This window comes from Aethalodelphis obliquidens, unplaced genomic scaffold (genome assembly GCF_003676395.1).
Source record: "Aethalodelphis obliquidens isolate GAN/ISIS:26980383/991018 unplaced genomic scaffold, ASM367639v1 scaffold43, whole genome shotgun sequence".
Taxonomy (NCBI): domain Eukaryota; kingdom Metazoa; phylum Chordata; class Mammalia; order Artiodactyla; family Delphinidae; genus Aethalodelphis; species Aethalodelphis obliquidens.
This window is the reverse complement of record NW_020837987.1, coordinates 8,396,137-8,407,921: the sequence shown is the minus strand read 5'-3', so window position 1 is coordinate 8,407,921 and position 11,785 is coordinate 8,396,137. Positions and strand designations below refer to the sequence as shown.

Below are 11,785 nucleotides of genomic sequence, written 5' to 3'. Positions count from 1 at the left end.
GGTCTGATAGGATGGAACACCATTGTTGTAGCGCCATCATAAGGCCCATGAGGTTGAATAATTGCAGGAAAAAATTCATCATTACTTGGGTGCTGTGGAGTCTTCTCTCTATTCTCCATTTCCCCATCAACCTAATAAGTGGCAGTTTGACCAGCAAACATCTCTAAGTTCCCCCTTTCAGCTCTGGAATTAAAATATTCCAGATTGGGTGGGTGGGAATCCAGGAAGGCTTCCTGGAGGAGGAGCTAAAGAGCTCATTATTCCATTATCAAAAAATCTACAAATAATAAATGCTAGAGAGGGTGTGGAGAAAAGGGAACCCTCCTACACTGTTGGTGGGAATGTAAATTGGTACAACCATTACGGAGAACAGTATGGAGGTTCCTTAAAAAACTAAATATAGAACTACCATATGATCCAGCAATCCCTGCGCATATATCCGAAGAAAAACATAATTCAAAAAGATACATGCACCCCAGGGACTTCCCTGGTGGTGCAGTGGTTAAGAATTCGCTTGCCAATGCAAGGGACACAGGTTTGAGCCCTGGTCTGGGAAGATCCCACATGCCACAGAGCAACTAAGACTGTGCCACAACTACTGAGCCCACGTGCCACAACTACTGAAGCCCACGTGCCTAGAGCCTGTGCTCTGCAACAAGAGAAGCCACCGCAGTGAGAAGCCCACGCACTGCAACGAAGAGTAACCCCCACTCGCTGCAACTAGAGAAAGCCCGTGCACAGCAATGAAGACCCAACGCAGCCTAAAATAAATAAATTTATTTTTTAAAAAAAGATACATGCACCCCAGTGTTCATTGCAGCACTATTTACAATAGCCAAGTCATTGAAGCAACCTCATGTCCATTGACAGACAAGTGGGTAAAGAAGATGTGGTACATACATACAATGGAATATTAATCAGCCATAAAAAAGAACAAAATAATGTCATTTGCAGCAGCATGGATGGACCTACAGATTGTCATACTGAGTGAAGTAAGTCAGACAGAGAAAGACAAATATATGTCACTTATAGGTGGAATCTAAAAACAATGGTACAAATGACCTTATTTACAAAACAGAAATAGAGTCACAGATGTAGAAAACAAACTTAGGGTTACCAGTGAGCAAAAGGAGGGGAAGGGATAAACTGGGAAATTGGGATTGACATATATACACTACTATACATAAAATAGATAAGTAATAAGGATCTACTGTAAAGCACAGGGAACTCTATTCAATACTCTGTAATGACCTATACGGGAAAAGAATCTAAAAAAGAGTGGATATATGTATGTGTATATGTTTGCTATACACCTGAAACTAACACAACATTGTAAATCAACTATACTCCAATACAAATTAAAAAAATAATCAAGCTCATCATTACCTACTGTGTATTGAGTGTGTCCACCATGCTGGGAGATATGTGAAACTATTTTATCCTCATAACAATCCTGAATCAGAGGCGTGAAGTTACTTAGCTAGGGCCACACAGTAAGGCAGCATTCGAACCTGGTCTGGGTGACTGCAAAGCCTGGGAGGTTCCAGCAGATGAGGGGAAGGAAAGAGGGGGAGGAGTCATCTGTAACAGTTGTCCCAGAATGGGCATAAACAGGATGTGGTGTTAGATGAAACCTTTCCCCTACCCCACACCCTGCCCCCTGTAGCCCTGGTCCCCACCCCTAGAGGACAGCGGAACCCAGAAAAGAAGAGGCCTGTGGACAGAAAAGTCATGGTTGGGACCAGGATCGTATGGAAAGGGCTAGGGGCTGGAGTGGGGCTGGGGCTAGGAGGACACCAGGGTGAAGGTCAGGCTGTGGAAGGGAGGTCAAGGCTGGGGGAAAAGAGACTGTGGTTTCGGGTTTAGCCCAGGCAAGCAGATCCCTGGGCCACCCTGGGCGTTGCCCAAAGGCACCTGCTGAGAGGGCTCGAGTCCAGCCTCTGCTCTGCAAAGGGGCAGCATCTGCCCTGAGGGAAAGGAGCCTTTTCCTAATGTTCACAAAGGCAATCTATGGGCTATTGGGTCTTCCTCCTCATTAGTAGATGGAAAAACTGAGGTTTGGGGAAGGGGGTAGGGCTGAGGCCAGGCGACTCAGCTCTTGCTGGGCTCCTCTGACAGTCTGACTCCCTGGTGGTGTGCGAGGTGGACCCAGAGCTAAAGGAAAAGCTGAGGAAATTTCGCTTCCGAAAAGAGACGGACAATGCGGCCATAATAAGTGAGTGTCATCTTCCCTCCTGGAAGGATGGGGTATGGGGACAAGCGTGGGGACAGATGGGAGGGGCCTCTAACCCCCATGTGCCCTCCCTCCTCAGTGAAGGTGGACAAAGACCGGCAGATGGTGGTGCTGGAGGAAGAATTTCAGGTGAGGGGATCGGGGGATGGGACCTCCAAGAAGGGCAGGGTGGGACTGGGAGACCCAAGCGACTGTGACTGATGCTAAGAGCCTGGCATGGGGGGCCAGAAAGACCCGGAGGTCAAGTCCCAACTTAGCTGTGACCCTAGGTGAGAGACTTCACCCGTATGGCTCTCTCTTTCCTCATCTGTGAAACGGTGATAGCAGTCCCTACCTCTTAGAGTTGTCTGTGGATTCAATGATTTAATCCTTGTAGGGGGTTTAGAAGAAAAGTGTCTTAACACCTCTGGGCTTCAGTTTGCTCATCTGTTAAATGGGGATAACAATAAGACCAACCCCTCTGGGATTTGCGAGAGGTCAATGAGTTAATCCATGTATGTGTATTTCTTGGACAAGTGCCTTGGCACACAGTAAGTGTTCATTTAATGGCAGTCTTTTTTTTTTCTCTCCCCTCATCCCCAGAATATTTCTCCAGAGGAACTAAAAATGGAGTTGCCAGAGAGACAGCCCAGGTATGCTGGGGGAAGGAAGGGGACGGTCAGGCCATGGGGAGAGGGGTGACGATAGGGATACAGACTGAGGGACTGTTTGGGTTCCAGTCCTATTCATGGGCTCGGGATCTATGTCTCTGAAGTCAAATGTTCCTGTCCTAGGACTTTTGGTTTGTTTACCAAAATTTTATTGCAGAATTTTACACTAATAGTCATATGTAATGTTAGAGTTTGCTTTTTTTTTTTTTTTGTACAAACCATGTCAGGTTTTGGTCTCAACATTGCACTTGCTTCATTTAAAAAAAAAGTTAAAATTTCCTTATTTTTCAATACTTGGGCATACTTTGAGTAGCAAAGGATTTATTTGACCTTTAATGATTGGGGAGAATCCTGTGTGAAGCCAGAGGAGCCTGGTGCTTTTGTGTGTGGAGGAGCTTTTCGACACTTCTGTGAAAACTGGTCTCTTTAGATTTTTCATCTCAACTGATTTTTGGGTGCCCTACAACTCTGAGCCTCAGAGTTGAGATCTCAGGCTCTAGATCTCAGCCAGGACCAGCATCCTGGGCGTCTGACAAGTGCAGTCACACAGGGCCCCGTACCCAGAAGGGAGCCTTGAATGCAGGGCTTGATGCTCTACGACTGCCTGCTGTCTTGAAATTCTTTATAGTTATATCTTTGAATCTGTGTTTTGTGTGAAGTGTGATGGAACAATGGAGCATGTGCTGGGGGCTTGGAGCCTCCCTCAGCTCATATCTCCAGCCTGGATGGGTTCTCAGCTACCCATTCCCTACATTGCCCAGCAATGGCTGCTGCCCTCTGTCCTAGGCAGGGGACCTGATTACAGGTTCCGGGAGTGTCAGGGTCAGGGTCGGTACTCACCCCCTGCATGACAAGTTCCAGGGTGTGCCTTTGAGCATTTCCATTCCCTCTGTGAGTGTCCCCATGCCCAAGAGAGCGTGATTTTAAATAGGAAATTTTAAAAGATCAATCTGGAGAGAGACTGCAGAAGAAAGGAAAAAAGCCTTTCTCCTGTGTTTATAACAAGGGGCCCTGCATTTTCATTTTGTGCTGGGCTTGGGAAATTATGTAGCTGGCTGTAGTCTCAGCCCCTGATTCTAGTTCTCTGTATAGTAAAACATAGTGGTTGAGCACTTATACTCTACCAGCCAACTTCCTGGGTTCAAATCTATCCATAGAAACTTGGGCAAGTGACTTCACCTCTCTGGGCCTCAATTTTTCCATCTGTAGTATGGGGATAATAATAGTACCTATATCATAGGGTTGTTGTGAATCAAATAAGCACTTATTTATTTATTTATTTTGGCCGCACCACTCGGCATGTGAGATCTTAGTTCCCTGACCAGGGATGGAACCTGCGCCCCTGCAGTGGAAGGGCAGAGTCTTAACCACTGGACCGCCAGGGAAGTCCCTAAGCCACTTTTTCTTAAAAAAATTTTTTATTGGGATATATTTGACATATTATATTAGTTTCAGGTGTACAACATAATGATTTGATATTTGTATATACTGTATTACAAACTGTTCACCACCATAATCTAGTTAACATCTGTCATCATACATAGTTTAAAAAAATTTTTTTCTTACGATGAGGACTTTTAATATCTACTCTTTTAGCAACTTTCAAATATACAATACTGCACTGTTAACTATACTTACCATGCTGTACGTCATATCCCTAGGACTTATTTAAAATAAATAATGGGAAATCAAATAACTGGAAATTTGTACGTTTTGACTCCCTTCACCCATTTCGCCCACCCCCACCTTCGGCAACCACTAATCTGTTCTCTGTATTTATGAACTTGGTGGCTTGTTTCTTTGTTTTTATTTTTTAAATTCCACATATAAGTGAGATCATAAGACATTTATCCTTCTCTGACTTATTTCACTTAGCATAATGCCCTCAACATCCATCCATGTTGCATATGGCAAGATTTTGTTCTTTTTTATGGCTGAATAGTATTCCAGTGTGTGTGTGTGTGTGTGTGTGTGTGTGTGTGTGTGTGTGTATACTGCATCTTCTTTATCCATTCATCCATCAATAGATACTTAGGTTTTTTCCATATCTTGGCTATTATAAATAATGCTGCAATAAATATGGGGGTGCATATATCTTTTCAAATTATTGTTTTCATTTTCTTTGATAAATACCCAGCAGTGGAATTGCTGGATCATATGGTAGTTCTATTTAGCATTTACTATTATTATTATTATTTTAATTATTAAAAAGACTTTTAATTTTGAAATTATTATAGATTCACAGAGAGTTGCAAATATAGTACCCCTTATCCAGTTTCCTCCAATGGTTACATCTTACCTAACTATAGTGCAGTATCAAAACTGGGAAACTGACATTTATACACTGTATGTATAGTTCTATGTTATCTTTTTAAAAAAAATAATTTATTTTAATACAGCAGGTTCTTATTAGTTATCCATTTTTATTATTATTTTTTAAATCATTTATGGTGTTTGAGGCCAGTACCCTGCGTCCCAGTTGTTAACCCTAGGTTCTCAGACTCAGTCAAGATTTCAAGGTTGTGGTCTCAGGTAATGGGCACTGGGCCTGGGCTCCAGGCCAAGTCCTGAGTTTGGATTCCCTCTTGCTGCTGTAGGTTCGTGGTCTACAGCTACAAGTACACGCACGCCGATGGCCGAGTGTCCTACCCCTTGTGTTTCATCTTCTCCAGCCCTGTGGGTGAGACACAGCTCTACTCATCCTGAGAAAGTGGTCTTAGATTCTGTGTGAGGGTGTGTAAGTGTGTGTGTTTGAGTGCAAGTGTGTGTGCATGCCTGTGACTGGTGATTGTGTGACTGTGTGCATGTGTGTGGGTGCCTGTGTGAGAGTGGTGTGTGTGTGGTGTGAGTCCTGAGAGGGCATTGGGTGGAGGTGGAGGCACAGAGCCACCATCCTCCTTAGTCCTGAGGCGTATAAGCAAACTCACTTCTTCCTTTTACCTAGAAACCCCTGTCTGGCCCCAAACCATCTCCAGGGACCCTAAAATAACTTCAAGCCCCCAAACAAACCTGGGGACTCTGACTATAGCCTCCAGGGACCTCCTTAGAACAGTTCCTGGGACCCTTAGAAAACTCCAGGGTCTGCAGGACATTACTAGGGCCTTAGAGAACACTCTGGCATCCCCCAGTTATGCTTCCTCCTTCTCTTTTCCACACAGGCTGCAAGCCTGAACAACAGATGATGTACGCAGGAAGCAAGAACAGGCTGGTGCAGACGGCAGAGCTCACAAAGGTCTGGGCCTGGGGCTGAGGCTCCCGAGTGTGAGAGGGAGAGTCTGGACTCCTGGTCTGTGCCATGAGGGGGCTGGGGATCTGGGTTCCTGGGTCTGAAGGAGGAGGGGGTCAGGGCCCTCACTCTTTTCGGTTCCTGAGTGGATTATAATACTGAGCCCTCTCTCTGCCCAGGTGTTTGAAATCCGCACCACTGATGACCTCACAGAGGCCTGGCTCCAGGAGAAGTTGTCTTTCTTTCGCTGACCTCTGGGCGGGGGACCTGAACTCAGGCCCCCTAGGACCTGAACATCTGAGACCTTAAAGAAATTAAAATACAAGAACTCAGAGACCCTCAGTTCTGGCTCAGTTTCTGTTCCTCACTGTGGGCTGTAGGTGGCAGTCCTGCAGTACCAGCCTTAGGCCAGTAGAGGGCAGGCAGATCCAGTGGACGCCTGCTGAGGCCTGGGAGTAAAGGAGGATTCAGTACCTGTTCCTCTGAAAGAAAGGGAGGGGCCTGCAGGATTTCCTAGGGAGAAATGAGGGAGGCCTGGTCTCCTAGAGGGATTGGGGGGATATCTGAATCTGTGGAGGGGCCACTCCCAAGGGGGACAAGGACACCTGCGTCCCTGAGAGTAAAGAAGGCAGAGTGCCTGTCTCCCCACCTCTCACCTTCCCACCCTAGCAGGCATTAGCTTGTACCTATGCTAATTTTCTCAGTAAGCCCCCAGGCAGGAAGATTTTAAAGGCAGAAAAGTTGTTGAAGTTGCTATAAAAGTGAAATAGAACAGCTTCAGGGGCTGGGGAGTTGCTGGGGGTGGGTGGTTTGTGCAGTTGGGTAGGCCTGAGGGCCCAGGTCTGGGAAAGATTAAGAGGATCCAGGACTCTCAGTGGAACCCTGAGGAGTATGAGGTTGAGGAGGCAGGAAAGGGACACTGCCTGCCCCTGTCTGGAGATTCTTCTTTCTTTCTCTGTCATCTCTGGGTATTTGACTCTCTCAGGCTTTCTGTTTCTGAGGGACATTCATTGAGCACCCACAGTGTACCAGGCTCTGAGGATTCTGAGATGGGCAGGTTTTCACAGAGTTGAATCACTGTCTCTCTCTGCCTCTCCTCCAGGTCTCTGATTGTTCCTCTCTCTGTCCCTAGATTCAGGGACCTGGGAACTCCCTCCTCCCACCCTTTTCCAGGTTCCCAGTTGAGAGGTGGCTGTTGCCATGGTAACAAGGACAGAGTGACCTTGGGCCCTGGCTGCCCCTCCCCCGGCCCTGTCATTCCTGGGGGAGGGTCCACAAGCCCAGCTCCAACCCTTCCCCTTCCTTCCCAGCCTTAACATGTCCTCATCACCCCACTCTGTCCCATCCCTTGCCCCTTGTCCCCAGTCAGGACAAGCCCTTTGCATGAGGGATTCAGGATAGAATCGCTCTACACTGGACTATAGAGAGATCCCCACTGCCCTCAGTTTTCTGTGGGGAGAGGGTTGGGTTGAGCGCCTCTCCTCTCTTTCACCCATGCTGGTGCCCCTATCCCATTTCTCTTGCTAGGGATGTCTCTACACATCCCTCTGCACAGCCTCAGTTCCTAAAGGCTAGAGATGAGGAGATAGGACGGGTCATTCAATGAAGAGGTCAGCAACTCCTGGTCTGCAGGGATCAGAGAGGCAAAAGGATTTGTCCAAGGTCATGAACTTACATGATCAAATGGATAATAATAGCCAACTCTGATTGAGGGCTTCCTATGTGCCAGGTACTTCTATAAGCACTTTACAGGTATTAACTAATTTAATTCCTACAGTAACCCGTGAAGAAGGTACCAGTTTTATCCCAATTTACAAATGAAGAAACTGAGGCACAGAAGTCAAAAATAGTTGCTCAAAGCCACACAGCTAGTGGTCTGTACAGTTAGAACTTTAACCCAAAGCTATCCTGTGGTCCACGGCCACTCCCTCTCTTAGGCAGGGGATTCAGGGAACCCGCTCCTCTTCCTCTACCTCCTCTTTCTCCTCCCACTACCCCCCACACCACGGTTAAACTGTCTGCCTCCAGGTTCATGATTGCAAACGATCCAATCAGAAAGAGGCATGTGCAAGGACTTGCCCAATCAGGAGCAAGGAGTTTGGAAAGCAGGGACCAATCAGAGAGGGTGACTCTGAGGGGCAGTCCAATGCAGAGTAGGTTTGAGTAGAGGGCTTGTGGAGGGACCAATCAAAGAGGTCAGAACAGAATACCGCTGTACAATGCAAAGTGGGCTCAATGGGGCGTTGCTTTTGGTTTGGGGCCAGGCCTTTGAGGGGCGGTACAAACTGGGAGCCACCTCCTCTCTTTCCACCAACCTCCTCTCTAGGTTCCCACAAATCCAGGCTCCCTAGGCTTTTCCTGGGGCACTTCTCCCTGCTAACCTTGAATGTGAGCAGGGCTTATGTTGAACAGGTGAAGACTGGACGTTAGGTCGGAGCTGAGAATGGGGTACCCAAGTTAGGCTTGAAGGGCCAGTGCTTAGGCTGAAAGCTTGACGCTTTTGGAGTGGAGCCTAAGGTGGAGGGGTGGGGCTTAGGTGGGGGCAGGGCCCAGGCTGAAGAAGTATGAATGTTATAAATTTTAGGGTGGTGACTAAGGTAAAGGGGTGGGGCTTGGGCTGTGAGGGTGAGACCTAGGCTTGAGGGGTGTTATTTAAAGTATTTATTTATTTATTTTTGGCTGCCTCGGGTCTTAGTTGCGGCATGCGGAATCTTTCCTTGCGGGGGGTGGTGCGTGGGCTTCTCTCTAGTTGTGGCCCGTGGACTCTGGCCGCGTGGGCTCTGTAGTTGTGGTACATGGGCTCTCTAGTTGTGGCGTGTGGGCTTAGTTGTCCCGCAGCATGTGAGATCTTAATTCCCCGACCAGGGATAGAAACCGTGTCCCGAGCATTGGAAGGGGGATTCTTAACCACTGGCCCACCAGAGATGTCCCGAGGGGTGTTATTTATTTAGGTCAGATAGGGGAGAGATTTTGCTGTGGGGTGGGGCCTTAGAGACAGAGGGTGGAGCCTATGCTTGGGGGCAGGGCCTAAGTTGTTGAAGAATTAGATTGGATCTCTATTAGCTGGTCTAGGTCAGGAATTAGGGCCCCAGGGAATTCATCGTACTATCAGCTTCCACCGGTTGCCCTGTTTTTCAGGCCATCTCACATTCCCTGACCTCATGGGGCATTCCCCTGCCTCTGGGGTATATCCTTCCCCTTGCAGGGACCCCAGGCTGCGAGATCCTGTGTATTCCTGAGTGTGGGCTCTCCAGTGAGTCTGCAGCAGATATAGCTTCCAGACCCTCTCTTAAGAGGAGTTCAAGAACACATGTTTACCGAGCACCTACTGGGTGCCAATTACTACTCTGGACACTGGAGAAAATTGGTGCCCATGCCACCTCCTTCAGGTGGCTTACATTTCAATGACTAGACAATAAGCAATAAATGAATAAGTAAACAATAAATAGGTAAACAACAAGCAAAGAAGAGTATTAGCAAGAGTGATAGGGCTATGAAGGAAATAAAATGAGGTGATGGGATGATAAAAATGGTGGGACCCATCTGAGTTTTGTGTTTTTTTTGCCGCCTCTTTAGTCTCTAGAAGAGTCCTCTGGTTTTTTCCCCACCAACATTTATCATGAAGAATTTCAAACATACAGCAAAGTTGAAATAATTTTACAGTGAACACCCATATATCCATCACCTAGATTCTACCATTAACTTTTCTTTTTGGCTGCGCCATGTGCCATGTGGGATCTTAGTTCCCTGACCGGGGATTGAACCTGTGCCCCCTGCATTGGAAGCTTGGAGTCTTAACCACTGGACTGGCAGGGAATTCCCTACCATTAACGTTTTGACTGTGCTTGCTTTATCACATAGCCATCCAACTATCCATCCATGAATCCATTGTTATTTTTAAAGTATTTCAAAGTAATCTGCAGACATCGGGAGAATTGGTGGTGGGGGGGATGTAAATTGGTCATGAGAAAGAGATCTCTGAAGAGATTACATTTGAATTAAGAATTGAATGAAAAGATGGGATCAGCCATGGAAGGGGAAAACAGTGCAAAGGCCAAGGGGCTGGAATTCAGGTGGTATGTTGAAGGAAGAGAAAATTCATTATTGAGGCTAAAAGACAAGCGTGGTCAGGGATGATGTCAAGAGGTGGGCAGGGGCCAGAGCTCACAGGGCCAGATATGCTCTGTGAGTGAGGCTGTCTCTGCCTGGACTCAGGCTCTTTGTTTCTCCACCTCTGTATACCTTTGTCTCTCTTATTATTAACTTCTCACCACCCCGCCCCCTTCCACTCCCGTCCATCCCAGGCCTGCCCTCACCCTCTTTCCCGTTCGCCTCCACCTTGTTCTGACATTTACCACCTGTGTGAGCTTAGGCAAGTAACTAAACCTCTCTGTGGCTCAATTTTCTTCATCTGTAAAATGGGGATAATAACGCGACTTCCTCATCTGGCTGCTGTGAAGAGTGAATGGAGTCATATATGTGAAGCCCTTAGATCCACTCCTGGTACATAGTAGTGTTTGACACGTGTCCACTTTTGCTGTTGCTGTTATTATTCTCCCACATCTGTCCTCCCAGCCCTGGTCCTCCACATCCTGGCAGGGAGCAACAAATACCAGGGTGAGAGGTGGGGATGGTGCCTGGGTGGTGGTGGTAATGGTGATGGTGATGGTGAAATCTAAAGACTAGGGGGTGGGAGGTGGGATTGTGAGTGTCCCCAGGGACATCTAATGGTTGTGAGTGGTTCACTGGAGCTTCACTAGAGGGAGGTTCACTAGAGGGAAGCTCTGCAGAGATGCCCTTGATCTGGGGGGCAGGGCAAGCTCCATGTGATGATGTGGCTAGGAAGAATTTAGGGAAGGGGTTTAGGGGAGGACCTTGGGATCCAAATGGGATTCAAAATGGGAGGGATTTGCGCCACCAGGAAGCTGGGGAATTGCAGTAAGACAGATTTTGAGGGGAGGACTTGCTGGGTTTAGGGGCCAGTGAATATCTCAAAAACAGGTGGAAAGTGGCCTGAGATACTCAGTGGGAGAAGGGCTGGGGGTCAGCTATTTGATAGGATTTGGGCAAAGGGGTCTGAACAAGGAAGGAACAAGGCATTCTGGACTCCACAGAAGCCACAGGGAGGGGGAAAGGTCTTCAGGGTTCAAGAGAGAGAATAGGAATGGGGAGGAGGCTGGGTCCTCAGGAGGGCAGCACCGGTGGGGAGGAAGATCAAGAATCTGGGGCAAATTGGGCATTCTGTAAACCAAGGGGTGCCTTTGAGGGGAGGACGATCTGGGATCTAATGGGGGTAATCAGGAACGTTTAGGGTCTCCCATGTGGGTGAGAGACATATTTGGGCCTCCTAGATGTTAGACGTGGTCTGGAGTTCCTATTGGGGGGCAGGGAATGGTTTGAGGTCGAGAGGTTAGAAGGACATAGAGGGTCCCCAGGAAGGAGTGGGATATGTTTTGTGGTCCTGAGTGGCTGTAGAACATGGTTTGGGTCCCCAAAGGGAGTAAGGCGCGATCTGGGGTCTCCCTGGATGTTGACATATAGTCTGAATCCTCTCTGGATGTTGGGGTGTGATCTGGGGGCCCTGAGTGATGGGGTGTGGTCTGGGGTCCACCTGAATGTTGGGGTATGACTTACGGTCCCTGATGGGGGTGCTGTGGATCCCCTTGGATGCTGGGA

The 11,785-nt window shown here is 47.6% G+C and overlaps 1 protein-coding gene across 1 annotated transcript; it reads left to right on the top strand.

Annotated features, from left to right (window-relative positions):
- The first annotated feature begins 1,627 nt into the window (after positions 1-1,627).
- On the top strand, positions 1,628-6,451 carry GMFG (glia maturation factor gamma). The gene is made up of 7 exons (XM_027079512.1): positions 1,628-1,734; positions 2,119-2,215; positions 2,313-2,362; positions 2,816-2,865; positions 5,481-5,563; positions 6,042-6,115; positions 6,289-6,451. Exons 1-7 carry the CDS (start codon positions 1,732-1,734, stop codon positions 6,358-6,360), a joined length of 429 nt encoding a protein of 142 aa, XP_026935313.1. The 5' UTR covers positions 1,628-1,731; the 3' UTR covers positions 6,361-6,451.
- The last annotated feature ends 5,334 nt before the right edge of the window (positions 6,452-11,785 follow it).

Excerpts from the sequence above, each read along its gene's own strand:
- GMFG (XM_027079512.1), top strand. Across the intron at positions 2,216-2,312 it reads GGACAATGCGGCCATAATAA|TGAAGGTGGACAAAGACCGG; the intron begins GTGAGTGTCATC and ends CTCCCTCCTCAG. Across the intron at positions 2,866-5,480 it reads TTGCCAGAGAGACAGCCCAG|GTTCGTGGTCTACAGCTACA; the intron begins GTATGCTGGGGG and ends TTGCTGCTGTAG.